At 35.2% G+C, this 20,084-nt stretch overlaps 1 protein-coding gene across 2 annotated transcripts in view; it reads right to left on the reverse strand.

Annotated features, from left to right (window-relative positions):
- Positions 1–20,084, reverse strand: part of LOC112692984 — a 55,542-nt gene that overhangs the window by 11,126 nt on the left and 24,332 nt on the right. For both annotated transcript variants that reach the window (XM_025567830.1, XM_025567831.1), the window contains exons 4-5: positions 1,448–1,727; positions 55–359 (exon numbers count right to left, since the gene is read on the reverse strand). In XM_025567830.1, coding sequence (XP_025423615.1) covers positions 55–359; positions 1,448–1,727 — 585 coding nt within the window. The remainder of the gene's footprint in view (positions 1–54; positions 360–1,447; positions 1,728–20,084) is intronic.

Raw genomic sequence — 20,084 nt, forward strand, 5'->3', positions numbered from 1 at the left:
AATAATAAGTACGTGTGGGCGACGAGCACGTAGCACACGCTCGTTCCGGCTCACCTATGACCCGCAGTATTATCCGATAGTTCTTGGTGGGCGAGTCGCGGAAGTCCACGCGGCACCTGTACGCGCCGGCATCCTGTTCGGTTACGTTCGTCACCTTGAGAGCAGCCCGGCTGCTGTTGTCGTACGGATCGCCGCTCGCGTACTCTTCCGGGGAAGGATGGTGATGCTGCTTGGACCATCTTCCCCGACCGTCACTGTTGCCGAGCACCACGAACGTAGCCCTAGGCCCGAACCCTCCGTAGTCCTCGTCCGAAGACCATTTGAGCGCGTGGGCCAGCGGTCTCCCGCGCACGTCGAAACTGCAACCACATTCAATCGATAGATCCGATCAATGATTGTAATGCATACGCGATGCGTGATAGACTTTTAAGGATTTTCATCGCGCGAAGAGGTGAACCGCGGGAATATTAACCTTTTTCAAAAAGCCGATGCGCGAACCGTGGCAAGAAGAACGTTTTACACTATAAAACATGCCTACGATATTACATATGGTACGCAATACATACATATGCGTACCTGTGTACGTATATCGTTCAATGGATTATATTGTGTTGCGTCTTACGTACAAAACGATAAGGTGAAGCCAAATGTGTTTTTAAGTTTTAATGAAACATCCTAAATATATATCGGTTCCTTTGTTTTTTGATAATACCAGTTAGTACCTACTTACTAGCGTTAGATATCAGTAGAAGTAGTTAACGTTTAATATTTAATTCAACGAAATGGAATTTACAACGATATTTAGCCAGAATGGCAAACAATTAATAGTGTCAAACAATTTTAAATATGAATCAAAAATAAGTGATAACATTAAATGGGAACATGCAAGACGCAACATAACATAATTAATTAAACGATATACATACATAGTTACACATAGGTAGATATATATGATTTAGGAAATGTATAGCATATAATATCGTAGGTATACAAAATGAATCGCTGCAGCTTACTTAAATTTGCGAGAAAAATTCCACCGGTATAGATGTTGAAGATTTTCCCGGCTCTCCGTTCCCCATGCGGTATAAGCGCTGTCATACAAGTCCATAATAGTTTGCCGACATTATTATTACCTGTTTACACTTGCATGCGTAATCTTATGTTGGTAAATTTTTTAGGAAAAAATTATGAAAAAATATCCATCACGATAGCGTGAATGCAATACCATGTACTCGTAAGCCACATGGTGAAAATACTATAACTATCACACACACACACACACACACACACACACACACATTCATTATTTACTATCAGCAATCACGCACACTTGATACTGTGAGTGCGAAATTAAAAGTGAAATTCGTACGGTGATACTTCCGCGAGAGAACCTTTCCCGAGAGCTACTGTCGTGCATGCGACAAACGAATAAAGTTAGACGTTATACCTGTACAACGGCTTTCCGCCCGACGACATTTTCTTGTTCTTCGATTTGCTGTTCCGATGACGGATCGTTGAATGTTGCTGATGGTGCTTGAACCACAACACCATGTAGGCTCGATCCTCTACCGTATTGGTCAAGTCTTTCGATTTGCCACCTTCTCCGCCGCTGCCGGTCGTCACGGATTTTTGTGATTGCTTCGGTAAGCCCTCGTTGTCACCACCGCCAATGTCACATGGTAGCAAAGCTATTGAACCACGAACTGCAGTTACTTTCACCGTGCTCACTGTAATAATATTTCAAATTATAACGCACGTACACGAGAATAAAATTATTATCTTTTTCAATACAAACGTTTATTCAGTTATTTATTATCATTAAGTCATGTTTATTGAATAAATACATACACAAATACACACAAACGTACACTCGTAATCGCGGTAAGTACGATGGACATCATTGAATGTAATAAACGACATTCGACATTGCAGTGTGTTTGAGAATCAAACCAGCTGTTACGCGTATCAATAAGATTTTTTTCCAACTACAAAAAGGAATTTTCTATGAAACTACCATAAAATGTTTCTATCAAAATAATTTTAAAAAACTTTATCTATAGTAAATATTATATAGTTTATTCAATATCAATAAATGGTATCCTTATTATTAAAATTAAATTTCAAACGAAGTAGCATCTGGAAACATATAAATCAACAATTACATAAACTCCAAATTATTTTATATAATAATGAATAAAAAAATTAAAATGAGTCGGATGAAAATTAGTCTTCAAAACATCATTTGTTTTGTGTGATAACTATAGATAAGAAGTAAAATTAACAATATTCTATATGACAAATTTGTTTCTTTTTTTTGTACGGTACTTCAACAGTGAAATAATGTGTATCTTATTTAAAATATAACTAAAAAATGGTCACAATGAGTAGAAAAATATACTTTTCTAAACAGTAACTGAGAAAAAAAGGCATAAATTAAAATTAAAGTATAGATATCTTATTCATTCAATTATCTCAGAGGTCGAATTGAGAATATATTACTGAATATTACATTTATTTTTAAGTTACATTTTCATAACATCCAGGAAGGGTAAAGGATAATGTAACGGATAATTTTATACTCGTATATCATGACAATAATATTATAATAATATACAGATACCTATAGTGTATATTATATTAGATTATGATTTAAAATATATGTTTGTAGGACCGCCCAACAAACAAAATCAGTCAAATGACATTACCATCACGCCGTCGTCTTCAAGCGAAAATATAATTATCATTAATATAATGAAAATTACGAATATATTATAAAACACTGTATGTGCGTAATCATTCGTCATTGTACGTCAGTATATATAATGCGTGGTGGCAGACTGCATAGTAATAATAATAATGATAATAATAATAATACTATCCGGTATCTGCTCACCTCGTCTCGAATATTTTAATAATTCGATTCTCGTCGACGGATTGTATATGTGTTTGTGTTTGTGCACGCATGCGTATGTATACAAATATTAATAATAATTCTATTAAAACTCGGCAGCGGCAGTGACGACGATGACGATCCCATTATTTTGTAAAATTAACATGGAGTTATTATAATAATAATAATTACTAATGTCATCTTGTTCGAGTAGCACGTCGGTGTTGCCCGATGAAAATAAGAAAAAATGGACGTTAAATAATACTATTATATGTAAATAAATATAAAATATATTACATGCACACACACACACACACACACACACACACACACATACGCTCACATATACATATACACATGGTCGGTATCATCGTCGTAACATAAACGACTTAGCCAACATTCACCACCGGCATACGCGATCGTTTTGATCAAATTGTTATTTTAGACCGGTCTATGACGAAGGGATGGCGGTAGACGACGGCGCACTGACGACGTGTGTGCATGTGTTCACGTGTATATGTGTGTAAGTGTGTGTACACCGCTTACCGGGTAAAATAGCCTATAGAAAAAGCAATAAATAACGTTGGTGGGGTAAGGGAGGCTGTCGTATTTAAATTGGACATTACCTCCGGTGAGAGTTAAAAAAAAGTGTTACTGAGTGGCGGCAATAGCGGCGTAAAATAAATAGTACAAACTATTTTACATATATACGTGTACAGTATATGGCGGCCGTACAGCGATAATGGCAGGGGGCACTCTTAGAACATCATGCGTACGAAGGGGGACACCCGCTGAACGACTTTGTGTTCTGCGGGTAATGTGTGTGTGATTTGACATTGTCTCGTTTTTCATCGGTGCGATGTCGAAAAGGAGAAGGATTGGATAAGGTGTACAAACGTGTATTGTAACTATGTACAAACACACACACACACACACACACATATATATGCGTGTGTGTCTTGGTGCGTAGATGTATATAGAGACTACAACGATGACGACGATTACGATAATAATAGTAACAGTAGAAGTAGTAGGGGTAGTGGTGTAGAGGTAACGGTTTAAAGATGATCGGGTGAAAATGGAAGGGTGGTGGTTCTGAGAGGTAAAGTAGCGGCGGACCGTGATGACAATCGTCGTTGTTGGTCGTTGACGTTTATATTTTATATATATACATATAAGTGTATGTATTTTATGTATAAATGCATACATTAGAAAAAATATACACATGTGCCGCACCTGTAATCGAAAAATAACGGATAAGAGGTGCAGGGGAAGAGGGGTTCTGTTCGAGGATAACCGAAATAATAACGATAAATAGAATAGGAGTCTTAGAAAAAAAAAGAAAGAAAAAATAAGAGGTGAATGCCGCGAATGCATATTATGACATGGAGAGGAGGGAGAAAGCAGAAAAGGTAACAAACGGTAGGTAAAATTTTTAACATGAAAATCGACAAGTAAAACATTTGGAAATAAATCAAAACATGTACGAGTACATCGGTAGGTTGAAATGTATAATCAAGTGAAATGTTACAGTTAACATTTAATATTGATAGGAGATTTTTGCTGGTTTTTTTTTTATCCTAATAATGTTGAAAATTACCGATAAAAAAAAATTAAAATTATAACTTCTCGACTGAGAAAATGTCATAAAAAAATTGTTTGCCTGAGTCATTATAGCTAATTATTTAATACTTACACGGTAATATTTACAACTAACCGGTTATTAATTAAGTTTATTATAATGTAAATAAAAAAAGTAAGCTTATTTTAATTAATCAATTTAACTTACTTAATGTACAATAGTGACGTATTAATTTAAATTAATCCTCAATGCTTTACTATAATATGACCACATCAAATGAATTCAATTCGTATGACAATATATTACATAGTCTGCTTATATTTATATTTTATGTGCATTTAATAACTATATTATAATAAATATAATATTTATGTTTATTACGCAATAAAACTATTCAATATGAGCGATTTAGATGAATAAATTTTTCGCAAATGGTTTCATATCTGCCTATGACATTATAATGGTTAAATATCATATAAAAAAGGTATGATATATTTCTAGAAAGTTTTATAAACCACAAAATATAAAAGTTAAGATGTATACAAAAATAATAACAAACTTCCAATTAATTGTCAATATTCAACAGTAACTATTTAAACAATTGAAATGCCCACATATCTATTTTATTCTGATGACTGAAATTGTTCGTATTTCATGAAATAATTCATATCAAAGCTTTGTTATTAAGAATCGAGTCGCTTACATATTGCTTGAAAATTGTAAATTAAAATTAAAAACTGATTCATAGTATATTAATTATTATAGCTGATTATCTATAACTCATTAAATCAATAAGCAGTTTTGGATCTACAATTTCCAATATAAGAAATTTAAATTAATTATGTGGTCTAGGCAAATAATTATTTGATTGTCATTAATGTAGCAAAACTGCCTATACAAGACGCCGTGCTATTACTGTAATTAAGTGTAATATTTGATTTTCAGTAACATCGATCAAATTTATAATCCTCAAAAAGAGTATATTCATGAGTAAATATTATTGGATTTAAATATTTTTTTCAATTTATGAATTAAATTAACAAAATAATATAAGTAAATATCGATTGGTAATGTTCAAATTTAATACCATTTTTGTATTATATAGTATTTGTAAGTCTTTAAATGAAATTAACAGGTTTATCTAAGTACTTAAAATATTCATACCTATTTTAAGATGATAAACTTAATAAATATTATCAAATTAAATCTAAAATTAAATCATAACAATATCTTCATAAAATTAATATTTTATATTTCACTGTAATTTAAATTTGGAACGTTCATAAAAAATAATTGTTTATGAAGATTTTCGAGATATTTTTTATATACTATAAGAATACGGTTAGTAGAATTAATTTTGAATTTAAATTTCTAATCTTATTGCGAAAATTAAAAATTGTATCAAAATAAATCTAAAATTAAATCATAATATTATTTTTTTGGCTATACATTAATCGTAATTTAAAATTTTGAAGTCTCCAAGAAAAAAAGTAAGTGTACATTTTCATAATACTTTTTTTTTGATTTTGTACTATTTTCGATTAAAATATTTGAATTATATTCTAATTCTGATGTTCTGGGATTCTGATACTGTATGCAATTTAATAAGTATAAAATGAATGCATTTAAATACACATAGTACATAACGCTTTCAGATGTTGTTCTACTTAAAAATAGATCAACTATTTACTTTTTCAATAGTTTTATTCAATTTATATGTAATTTACTATTATATTTATAAATTGTTAAAAAAAAAAAAATTAAAATTTTTGCTATCATTTATATTTTAAATAAAACCACGTCATCAATATTTTATTAGAAATAAATCAATTTACAAAATATATTTCAATTTACATGGTACTTGCTTAATGCAAATATGTAAGTACCCAAGTAAAATTTAATTTTATAGTTATTGTATAATTATTGTTTCATGTGACAGACGTAAACCTAAATTGAAAATCAAGCTCAAATACATATTAAATTTTGTATTAGAGTTGTTACGTTGTTGCGCGCGTCCGCGCATGTGTGTGCGTGTGCGTCTATTTCAAATTGAAAGGGTTGAATAACGGAGAAAAAGGTAAACATCATATCTGTTTATAAAACGCTTTATCGTAGCTTAAGTGTTTAGCTATATGGTTAACGTGAAGGTAAGTTAATTTAAAAATGTATTTTAATCGCATTTGTTATTATAATAAGACCATCAACAGTAACGTAATATTCAAAGGTCGACATTGTACTTTCAAGTGCTGATACTTTAGTCACATGGAGAATGATGTGAGCCTTTAAAATACATGACACTTGTTAGATTATATATATAAGCACACACACTTTTAGGTGAGTAGAGATAATGTAAAATAGGACGTCTATAATATATAATTGTATCAATGAATTATGACAATACCTTTCGTTAAAATTCTAAAGGTTCAATAATCATACTTTCCTCACCTTAAAATTATGCTATAAGTAGTAATGAATTAATTAGGTTTAGATTTGCATAAAATTGGTATTTTTAATCGCTTAAAATACGTGTATTTTTAATGACGACATATACTTTGCAAAATTCGCATGTTCGGACCATCAAATGTACATAATAATACATACGTGCATTTTGATTCAATTGTATGTTTCCTATTTTTACTTCGATGAGGATTGTCTGTTGATATTGGGTTCGTCAATTTATTCATATGTTTTTCTTTTTTTAAGGATATTATTGCATTATTGGATAAGATGTAAAAATTTCTTTGTCAACGCATATTATTGCGTCTAATTTTTGAGAATGTATACAGAGTAACGACAGTTGTGATTTTTATTGTTAGTTGGTTTGTTTCACAGTTGCAATAAATACGTACACTTAATGGAATCTATGTATGGTGTGCATATATACTTATTGTTTTAGTATTTTATTTGCGGTCGCGGTTGAATAATTTAGGTGATTTAATTTATTGAAAAATATAAGAGCGTGAAAATAGTTACTGACCACTGCCACAAACGTCATTATTTCGATGAATTACTTCACAAGTAGTGAAAACTATAAATTTTATTTATAAGGGAAGAAATGTTTATACAAATCACAAACTCGGGAACATGAAATGAAATAGGGTTTTTATCGTTATTGTTTTACTTTTTTAAAATGCAATGGTTTAATAATTTATTTCCACCGCGACGTACAGAAAATATTTATAAATTATTTTAAAATATGAGCTTTTCGATTAATCGAAGTTAAATTACAGCGATAATATATTTCAAATATATTTTAAACATACTTTAAACTCAAATGCAGTATCAATTTGTCAATGTCAATGTATGACATATGTGTATCGGTTTGTAAATTAGTGTCATCGGGAATAATGTCCCGGACGACGGATTACGGAATAACTTTTCTATGATCTATTTATAAACTGAAATTGCCAACATTTATGTTATACCGTGGTACTGGTACGTATTGCAGCTCAATCACGTGCCATAAAAATATTTTTTGTTACGTTATTCCATAACTACCTTATACACTACAAAACTTACAACTGAAAAACGTTCCATGTGCCTCCATGTAAAATAATGTTTTCGATATCACGTCTAAACCTGCCCCAGAATATATTTTGACGGTTAAGATGCCAGATTTGTAACAGTAAGACCTTAGAATAAAATTCAAGAGCGTCTTGCCTTCAAGGTACACGCACTTGCTAAGTGTGTGAAGTATATGAGGAATACGGCAAATAACAAACATTTTAAACCATCGTTCCACAACATTTTAAGGCCTTCAAAACTTACCGATGAGAAAAGAGATGGAATTTATCACATTTTCAACAAAATATATATATAAATATTAGCCTCCATTGTAAAAATATTAAGGTGATCATTTTACTTGAAATTTGATTTTTATGGGTATGTATTTGACGTTTCGATTGCAATTCATATTATCGTATAATATTTTATTTGGGCTATTTTCATAAGTCCGTTCGATAATAATAATAATAATAATAATGATGGGACGATACCGGACCAGTACCCTTTTATACAAAGAGCAAGTACCTCGGTTGCGGCGACGGTCGTCGATTACTTCATTACCTCTAATTATAAACATATAGTAACCGCTACACATCCCAAATACAAACTTTAACGTTTACAAAGCCCATATACGTGCATGCATATATGTATATATTCACATATACTTCTATATATGCACGGGAATCAAACAAGTTTGGCGTATAATTTATAGTCAAATACATATATACGGTGTGTACACACATCGGCAAATATCGCAGACGAGTGCAACAACAGCAGTATCGCGTATTATACGACACTCATCACACGTATTATACTATGTATAAACATACGAATAATGTACACACACTTTATATATTATATATACATTAACGTATATTTTACGGCACCGGTTATATTATAATATTGTTGTTGTTACGGCGGTGGTTGTTAAACGAAGTAAAGAGGGTCGATCGGAAACTCACGGCGTCTACGGGCCAACCCCGAGCAAGTCGTAAATAAGCGGATATATAATAACGATAATTGAGTGAGGCTTTTGCGTAGACATGGATATTATTTGCGCGCTCACGTTATGAATAGCGTGGCCAGTCGCCATCACAAATAGAGTCGTGAGTATGTATACCTGTAGTGTGCGTAAAACAACACAAAATAATAATCGTGTAAGCGCAACGTGAACAGAATATTATTATTATTATTTTATAATATAATATTAATATAGCATTATCGTCGAGATGGTGATGAGTGGGCGTGTTATTGTTTTACTTTTTTTTTCTCTCATTTTTTTTTAAACGACGGGCAAACAAAATTAAACCCGTTATCTGAGATAACAATGTCGATATCATTACAGCGGTCTTACCCGTAGTGTAATAACATAATTTTATCCCATCGTTGCTGCCACAGCTCTCTCGTCTAAATTGGTAACTGTCAATGTACCATCCCGCTCACGAACTACCGGCATCCATTCTAATCCCTTCCCACCACAGTCTTCAATAACACGGTAAACATTGTTCCTTTTTATTATTATTCTCCAAAGTTACATACATTTTTTCCACATATTATATATACATATTATTACATTATCGTTGTAAAAAACAACGATCGCTGTGCAGTTTTTCCATCACCGAAATTTCCCCCGCTATCGAATTATTCTATCGGCAGAATATCGGGACCGCAGTCAGTAGCTACATTATCTAGTTTTGCACATCTTTGTTATCGTAGTCACCAGCGCCGGATCAACGTATACTAAAACCCTATAACGTTCTTATAACGTATAGGAAGTACAAGCAAAAGCCTATAGCGATACATTTTAAGAGACATCTAGAAGCTGCTGTTTCCGAAAAATATATATTAATTTTTTCATGGATTAAAGATTAATGCATTGAATTTCATCAAAAACATCACCCAAATGTTTAACATAAATAGTATTGCTTGCATTGAAATACTTAATTATATATTTTTGTTCATTATTGTGTATTTGTGTGTCAACACAATGGATTAGAAACGATGAAAACTGTGGTTAACAACTATTACTCACTCACTTATTAATATTTACTTGATAATTAATATGAATTGATAATCAATACGCTTTTTAGTATTATAGCATAGCTTAACTTGCTGCGCGAGTAAAATTATTGGCTTTGGCTGAATTTTTCCTTAATCAGTTCCTGGTGGTCACCCCATCATGTTGATTGTGTATAAATTATGCATTTATGTCTCGTAAAACATATATATATATATATACACAACAAGTACATAAAATAATCACGTGGACAATACACGTTATATTGTTAAGCGATGTATAAAAATTGTTTTGTGAAATTATTATTATTACGATTATTTTATTTGTATTTTGTGATTTTGTTTTTTTCGACTGCTTGCTCTTTTTTACGATCAGCTTCGGCGATGACGGCGACGGCGGTTCTGTTTCGGACATACGGATTTTATTCCCGAAATTCATTTATAATGCGTCCCGGCTACATTACTATACTGCTGCTATTACTACTGTTACTACTACTGTTGCTACATCTACTACTAATACTACTACTACTACTAATAATAATAATATTATACCCTCCTGGCCAGTCCCTCCCGAAAACCGACTGTCCGTCTCTTCGCCTTCTCGTTCCCGCTTCCCTGACTATATAATAAATATAACTATAATAATAACTCAAATATACCGAGTAGTTATTATAATAATGACGCCGCGGTGGCACATTTCTACAGTAATAATACAATGCGTATTAGTCACAAACCCCTAGCTCAACGGCAGCAGTAGCGGTCTTAGGGGAAAAAGTCGAGGGTAGTGGGTTACTCCCAGCCACCCCGGTCCACTCCCCGTCGGTAATCATCTATCCACTACGAATTTCACTCGCAGGCAGCAGTGTATCCCCGTGTCCCCTCCGCTCATGACATTTGTAATGTGACGGCATTTATTATTAAAGAAGAAAAAATATAATGTTTAAAATGCATCGACGAAAACTCACTGCGACGGTGGGGTCTAAGTGCGAAAAAAATCGTATTCTTATTATTTTATTTAGTAGTCAGTACGTACTCATTGCACCGCCGCGGCGCGCTGTTCGTTATGGTACATGTTTGAAGAGAATAAATACGTTTTACACTCGTTAAAGTTGATATAAAGTTGAAAAGAGGGAAAAAAAATGTTTCCTTTATATATATTTAATTAGATATACATTGCCGTACCTGTACACGGATGAAAAATAAACATACCGACATATGTACACACATACACACACACATACACACACACACACACACACACACACACATACGGTATACCTATACGTATGTACGTGATACATAAGAACGATGTTCACACGCACGAATGTATCGGATTAGTTGTCACTTGTTTCCGAATGAATGACTAAATTAACCAAACAAATAAAACGAGTAATCCTAAGCTATATATATATCTATATACGCAAACTCAACTCTTACTACGACTTCACACGCTACACTTGGGGCTATCGTCACGGTTACCGCCTCACGCAGTTCTTTATATATTAATAAAAATCTCATTAAATTAATTAATAAAACTGATGATTACCGCATCGTATACACTCTCGCACGTACATATTTAAATATTTTATATTCACACACATACAATAATATAATAATATACACTCAAGACGAAAAAAATAAAAATAAAAGAACACAGACGCGTGTATATATTGCACTCGAGGGGTGTATAACAGCAAGAGTCTATTTCTACAACGATAAATTCACGTACAAGGTACCCAGATGTGTATCGAACATGTACTAAACTAGAAAATGCATGCTTTCATTAAGTATATACACTTAATGAAAGCATGCACCTGGTCTACCAGAAATACTATTATAATTCCCGAGTGAAAATCTAGGCTTAAAATTAGGCTTATATTATAGTTTATGTTTACAAAAGTGCGATAAGACACTATGATATGGTCGTTGACTTTTGCTATGGACTCTGATATGAGTGGATTGATGATCGGAAGCATGTTACGCCTATTTTCGATGTCAGGTCTGAAGATTGCTACATCGATTTACATATCAGATGACCGGTAGTTTTCCAGCGTCTAACAGCTGATAAGACCACAATATTTATGTGAGATGTATACAAAAGTATTCAGTAGACGAACGTGAATTCTAACTGGAAAATGTTTATAGAACTCGATGTAATCAATAATAGTTGATGACCGATTGAATTAAAAAAAAAAAAAAAAAAAAAAAAAAAAAACACTAAATATTTTTCTACAACTTGAGTGATCAAATGGTCTTTAATACTTTAAATAATGAAAATTGTGTTGCTGCATTGATCTATATTATGCTGGGTTCTATATTACAGGAACTGGTGAAATGATATATTTTCTATGCCAACATATTTTAGAAAAATATCTAATCAATTAAGATTTAAACTGCGCTAATATGACACTTAGTTATTGTTAATTTTAATTGTACTTCTGTAATTATATCAATCGGAATAAAATGTAGAATTTAATTTAAAATATGGCATTATTAACGTAATATACAACTTGGATAGAATACTGATAATAAGTAGGTACCTAAAGATTTTTTTTTTTTTGCAAATAAAGAACCACTATATAATTCGAGGAAAAGTGACAGCCACCCAAATATTGTGCTTTTATATCCACAGCTGTTATTGAAATAAAATAAAATCTTCCTGATAAAGTCAAAACGTTGGTCTAGTTTAATCAAAACGTCTAATTTCACATGTGCATCCACAAGTTCGTAGATCTTTTACGTGGTGTACACGTGTACATTGGTCGTTTGGTCGTAGACGAAACCACGGTTATACCTATATATTTATACGTGCATGTGTTGCACACAAACACACACACACACACACACACACACACAGGCGTATCGTTGGACAATTTACGCCCTAAAGCGAAAATTGTACAGTCGCTCTTTATCAAACGCATTACCAATCGGAATTCTAATACGATGTAATCTAGTGGCACAGCCAAAGGGGGGTATGAGAGGTTGCAGCCCTCCTCCCGAAATGTTAAGAAAATTATATTAATGGTCTATAAAAATCGCTAAAAAAGTAAAAATATTTAAAAATTTAAGTATTAACACTTTACAGCTATCATCTGTGATAATAGAGATATTTAATGCATATAGTATTGCGCGTCGGTCGTGAATCGCGAATTCAACTTCAAGGTCTAGACTTGTCGGACTTGCATTATTATACTATTCATTATCTATTCATACTGACATTGAAATATCAGATGGTCGAATATTTGATACATTTGTAAACAGCAGAAAGGCTTAAATGTTTAAATTAAGTTTATTAAGTACGGGTTTGTTTTTTTTTATATAAAATGTTGGTCCATCATATTATGTCCTATTAAAAAAAAAAAAATAATTGCTTTATTATTATTATTATTTTTAATAAGTAATACGTGTAAAATAATTTATTTTATACTACTATAAAATACAATACCCAAAGTATTTAAAGCATACAAGAGTATTATTAAATCGATACATGTTAAGGGTTACAGGAACCAAAATCTAAAATACAACTTTGGCACCCACATGTTAAACTTACGGCAGAACATGTTTAAACCACCGCTGTGTAAAAATTGATCCCTCCCCACCGAAAAATATCCTAGCTACGCCACTGATGCAATCATTCGCAGTCACATAGATCTGTTGGAACTACGAATTGTCGTGAATATTAATTCGAGTCGCATCACGGGGTGATCATCGTCGTGTAAAATGTCGATATTTTTTTGAAATTTTATGCCCCCCCCCCAAGGAACACATGACTTGCTCGGGCCCTAGCGACGGGCCTACACGCGGGCAACGACGACGACGACGACGACAGCAGTGAGCAAACCACCACCACCACACACGGACGTACGTGCAACGGAACACTAACAACGGTCATCATCGCGCGCGCATCGTACACGCATCGTAATAATGATAGCACTACAGCCCGAGAAACAATAATAATTATTACGTTTCCGGTAAAACGGTTAGGTAACGACCGCGAGGCGGCGGCGCAGCGTTAATTGTACCGCAGCGTATATTTGTTTTTCTCCGTCGCCACCGGCGCGTCGCAACTTTTCTCCATCACCGCTCGTCGGCGTCGCCACATTTGTTGGCAAACTCGTTACGTTCGCCGTACCTACTTACCTGCTCTGCCTACCTGTGCGCCACCCCGACCGTCGCGCGCAGTTTACATGTCGTTTATTCCACCCCGGCGCCGCGGTGGCCGCGTCCGTGGAAATTTCCGCACCGATTTGTTCTTATAAATACACAAGTTGTGCTTCCTCACTCTTTCTCTCTCTCTCTCTCTCTCTCTCTCTCTCTCTCTCTCTTTATCTCTCTCTTTCTCTCTCCTTCCCTCTCTTTCATCCGTCGCGGCTTTTATTTTTTTTTTTCGTACACACTCCTCTCGCCCACGATCTCTTCACGCGCCGCTCCTCCGAAATCAGTGGCGTCTATTAGCGTGACAACCGTACCGGTAACCCGTCGTCACCTCGTCTGAAATGTATATTTAGCTTACATAAAATACAAATTTTGATGTATGATAAACCATTATCCAAACGATAAATTTGCACTACACGTTACCCGCATAAGTCTATACAATTGATAATTTGATAAAATATTATCATGCACATTACTTAAGTCGATTTATTTATAAAATTATACAGATATTTGTCTGTATTATTTGTCATTATCGAACATTCATTTATTTTACGTTCGACTGTGGTTGAAAGTACACCAATCATTTTAAAATTATTTTGCGATAGACATTGTATAGCATGGAAACTGTAGATGGAGTTAAGCATAAACAAAATTATTTCAATATCAATAATCAAATAAACATTTATATTCTAAAACTTAAAATATTAACAGTAAAAAAGGTTTTGTACATTAAAAATACTATAAATTAAAAGTAACAAATAGTAACACTTGTACCATTTATTTTTCATTTAATGTATACATTAATTAATTCTAATAACTTTCGCTTGCTTTTAATTGGCTACCTGGCTTTTATTTGATTTTTAGCATGTTCCAGTAGTGGTATGCAAACAATTAATTTCACATATGAAGATCTGTTTAATATGTTACGTGGAATAGGCACATTAAATCCTCTTTCTGTTGGGTTAAGGACATTTTTACTTAGTAAAATTTGTAAAAAATATAATGGGCAACAATGGGATTTAGAATACGAAGACCGAATTCGGTATTAATACGTTCTTATGCAGTAGATTTAAATCGAAAATGGTTTCAATGCAATAGAACGATTTCAATTTTTATGAAAATACATCCTATTTGGCTCTAAAGATAATTTATTCTACCTACTTATGAGTCTCAAATATGTAGTAATCATGCTGGGCGTCCGAAAAATTTCAATTCTTGTTCTGAAAGAGTAAAAAAAAACAAAAGTACAGGATATTATAAAATCTTATACTTCTCCGGAATTAAAATATGCTGTGACATTTAAATTGTTTAAATCTGAAAATAGAGAAGTGTAGCATTACTTATAAAAAAGATTACATCAACTCCTAAACGTGCTAAGAAAATTCGAAAGTCATTAAAAAGTAATGATATATATGTTCCCGTTCAATACACAGCTAATGAAGTCTTAGCATTTCTTATTGATAATCGCCTAACGAAAAAAACAATATTGTAGCATTAGAATTGATTCTAAAAATCGAAAGTCTAATATTTATCCACCATATGAAAAAGTTCGTACTGCTAAAAAACAATGTTATCCGAAAATATTATTATAACAGAAAATAGCACAGAAATACCTCTCCATGATTTGTTAAACCACACTGTTGAACGTCTTTTTAAAATGTCAACATTAAATGATATTAATATAATAATAGGCGAATATGAATTGTTGCGAAAATGGAGGTGTGATGGGAGTAGTGGCTAGGCTCAGTATAGAATTAATTTTTCTACATCACAATCGGTAACAGACAGTGAACTGTTTATGTTCTCATTCGTACCACTGCAGATAAATTCAGTGGCGTAGCCAGGATTTTTAAATGGGGGGGGGGCTAACCACTTTTTTGGATAATTAAGATAAGAGAGGATATAAGAATTCACCCTTAACCCCCCCCCCCACCATCTAACACCAAGTTTCTAAACTTAATTCAAGCATTTTAGTATAGTTTTAAAAATATTTATTAATATATAATTTATAATAATAATAATAATTTTGGTTTTAGTGTTCAGTCCCTTGCTCCACTCTGACAGCTGCATCCTCTTAGGCGAATTTCTGGCAAATTCAGTTATTATTTCACTTTCATCGAATTGCTCTTTTTTTATTTAGATAAGCCATAGCTAACCCATTCAGTCTGTTTTCCGATATAGTGCTTATTAAAAAAATTTTTAAGCGATTAAGTGCTGAAAACGTTCTTTCCGGAGTGAAAGAGGTAACTGGTAACGTGGCGAATAATTGTAAAAGTATTTTAATGTTAGGTCGAAGATTGGTGCGATGAGAGAGTGAATCAAGAGCAGAATTCGGTTTTGGAATAGTATTTTGACTCTATTGTTGCCTCCATATGAACAGGTCAGCTCTGATTGTAGATGAAGTATCATCATGGAGATCTTGGACATATATTTTAGCAGCTTTTATAACATTTTTATCGTCATACATATTTAAATTGGCCGGAATAAGTCCTTCAAATGGCATAACATCAATAAGCCTTTGATTAAAACGAGCATCCATTGATTCTATTAAATAGTCAAGATACATTATACATATAAACACGGTCCATGGGGGGGGGGCTATAGCCCCCTTAGCCGCTCCCTTGGCTACGCCACTGGATAAATTGTGTACTGCTAATGATCAAAAGATCATTACACGGCAAATTAATAGATGTACTACGATTAATTAAAATTAAGACGCCTACACCCATTGCCGGTATAGGTGTATAATGTATGTGTTATAATAATAATGTTATTTGCTCGCCGTACTCAACGATGTTCGGCATCCAAGTCGTCCAACTATGTACGCACCAACCCACCCATTCAGCCACCCTCGGCGAGACCGCACGCGATCGCACCCCTCGGTAACCCGTCCGGGCACCGCTGGTCATAACTATGGTTGTAACCGTAATGACTACAGCTATAACGCAAAAAATAATTTTCACGCAAGCCAAACATACATTTCGGACCAATGGCGTCGGGCTCGCACACGTTTTACGCGTTTTCGGAAGGACGGCGCGGCACGTATAACACCGCGGTCGTGTGGGCGCGACAAACACACGCGTACACCGGACGCGAAACGTTTGCAGCGCGAGATGTCACGCGTGTTATCCTGCGCGCGCGAGTTATTATGTGCGGTCTAGGCATGCCCCCCCCCGCCCCATACGTGCGCACGTAATTCGTGGGAAGTGCCCGTCGCCGCGCGACGCGAACGATTATTTTATTGTTCCGGTCTCCGCGCGGTTTACCGCGGCCGTCCCGTGCGCGACGCCGCCCGCGACACTTCCACTTTTACCGCCGCCACTGCTAATAATAGTGTTACAACCACTTCTACCGACGGCGACGACTATTGCTCGTATTAAAAGCGGTTGTCAACACGATATTACAAACGGATGGCGCGACACCCCCGGAGCGGTAGGTGCAGCGCGCGAGGTGAGGGACTTTTTCTTCTCGCGGTCGCGCATTACACACGCGCGCGCGCGCGCACGTCTATTGTTGTCGTCGCGCGTTAAACGTACGCAACGGGCGCACATACACACGACTGCCGCCCGGCAAAAACACGACGGGGCTACATTGTTATTCCGAGTGCGGCTACGAGAGGCGGCGGCGGCGGAGGAAAAGTTTCCACAAGTCGTTAATTATAATAATTTGCACACGCCGCTCTGTTGCTGCGCCGGCGGCGGCGGCGGCGGCGGCGGCGACGCTAAACTGTTGTTGTTGTTGCTGCTGCTGCTGTTGTAGTTGTTGTTGTAGTTGTTGTTGTTGTTGCTGTCGTCGTCGTCGTCGTCGTCGTCGTAAACTCGACGACGTGTAACTTCTCCGCAGCACCGCCGTCGCTCGTCCGCCCTCGGTACACGCGGTGTCGCACGCGCTACTGGTTATTAAACGACGGCGGGTCCTTGTGTAAGGTGTACACACAAGTTAAACACTCTTGTTGTTTGTTGTTGGCTTTATGTTAAAACTTGATAATAATGGTGGCGGTATCTTTTTTCTCGTGTGTAATCCATGGGTAGATGATGATAATTTACCGCCGTCGCCGGGGCCCCGCTGATAGTGTTGCGCGCGCCAGGGGGAAATGATTTTTTAAGAGATTAATTGCGCGCCGCCGTCACCGCCGCGACGAACTTATTGTGTACGTGTGCACGCGCGAACGGTAAAAGTGCTCGACGTACAAACGACGGAGGAATACGCGAGCAACAACAATGGTGCGCGCGCGCGGTTTAACGGTACCGATAACAACAACAACGACGACGACGATTATAATAATAATAATAACAATAATAGCAGTAGTAATAACGCGAGTACGATAACGCGACGAGTACTCAAACGTGCGCGCACACGATTCCCGGGCGCTTCTTTTCGTCCGATTATTGTATTACACATTTTTACAAACAAACATCATCCGCCCGTGCCGATATTGTTTTTATTTTTACGCGTTTTGTACGTCAAACGCGCACGGCTGCCGTTGTGCAACGTGCACGAGCACGAGTTTAGTAAGTGGTTTATACCTGCATTACGAGCGCGCGTATAATACATTATTACATCACGCACGGGTAGACCGGTAAGGAGGGTTTAAAAATGATGTTTATAGTAATACGAATACCCTATAAATGTACGGGTATAATAATAATACGACAATAATGACGATGATGATCGTGATGATCGTGATGATGTATTATGATTATTATAATATACCACGAGTGCTGTCTTTAATTGTTTTTTATTTATCGTCATAACGATAGTATATTATTATTATTATTATTATTTTTTTTTTTTTTTTTTTATTAATCGTTCTCGTGTTAAACTGTTTATGCGTACGGGGTATTATTACGGTATTAAAATATATTCCTGTTCCAAACATTAACCTCTCGTGCGCAAAAGCTCTTCACGCATGAACGCTGCACAGCTACACATACATCGTACACACTCCACTACGTATAACTGTACTACACGCGCTCACGTTTGTCGTAGGTTCATCTCCGACACACTTGTCCGACGTACGTGCGTTACGCTTGTTTACACGTCCGCAATCCGACGGATATTTCATTTCGCGTCTGCGTTTATAACTGTACCTATGCCCCACTATTTCCTGTCGCAGAAATAACCGTTCTCGTCCTCCGGACCGCTGCGGACATCGGCTGCGGCTCACTCGCCGTAGTAGTGGTCCGTCGAGCGCAATCAAAAAAATAACGTCGACTCAGTGCCGCGAGTACTCGTACAATACATTTCATCCGTTTCAAATGAAGTTTTCTACCCGCACTGCCTTTGTGCGCTCTTTTGGGCTTTTTTTTTTTTCTCGTCCATATTTCCGATAGTGCACCGCTTCCGCTGGATCTCGAAAACCACCCCTCGTATATAAATCATTGGCATTAATCCAAAGGGTGAGCCGCTTAGGGTACTGCTCAGTACTACATCCGAACTCAAAACAGCACCCTTAGTACACGTATGTATTAATGTAGCTATCTCACATGGTGTTAGTGACAATTGTTATCGTTTTTGTTATCTTATTTTGATTTCTATTTTTTATTAAAAATATTTCAGCATACCTGTGTACGTAAATGTGAAACAGTGCTACTTATATTTTTCTTTTTTTTAATCATCCTAAAGATGAATACTCGAAGTTGTGCCCAACACTATGTGCGATCATATGCAATATGATTTAAATCCGTTTGTAATAAAAGATAAATAATAATATGATGCTCGTCATTTTTCCCACTGTTGTTGAGTAATATGTGGATCAGCAGATTGATAATTGGAATATATTTTTATACATGTTCGAAATTATACTAAAACATGGTTTTGGTTTCATGGACTTTGAATAAACACCAAAGTAAATAATTTTTTTTTTTTAACTTGATTAAAATCAAGTTATCGAAATTATTAAACAATATTCATGTTATTTTATTCGTTATAGTTATG

The sequence above is a fragment of the Sipha flava genome, unplaced genomic scaffold, assembly GCF_003268045.1.
Source record: "Sipha flava isolate LNK unplaced genomic scaffold, YSA_version1 79_pilon_pilon, whole genome shotgun sequence".
NCBI lineage: Eukaryota > Metazoa > Arthropoda > Insecta > Hemiptera > Aphididae > Sipha > Sipha flava.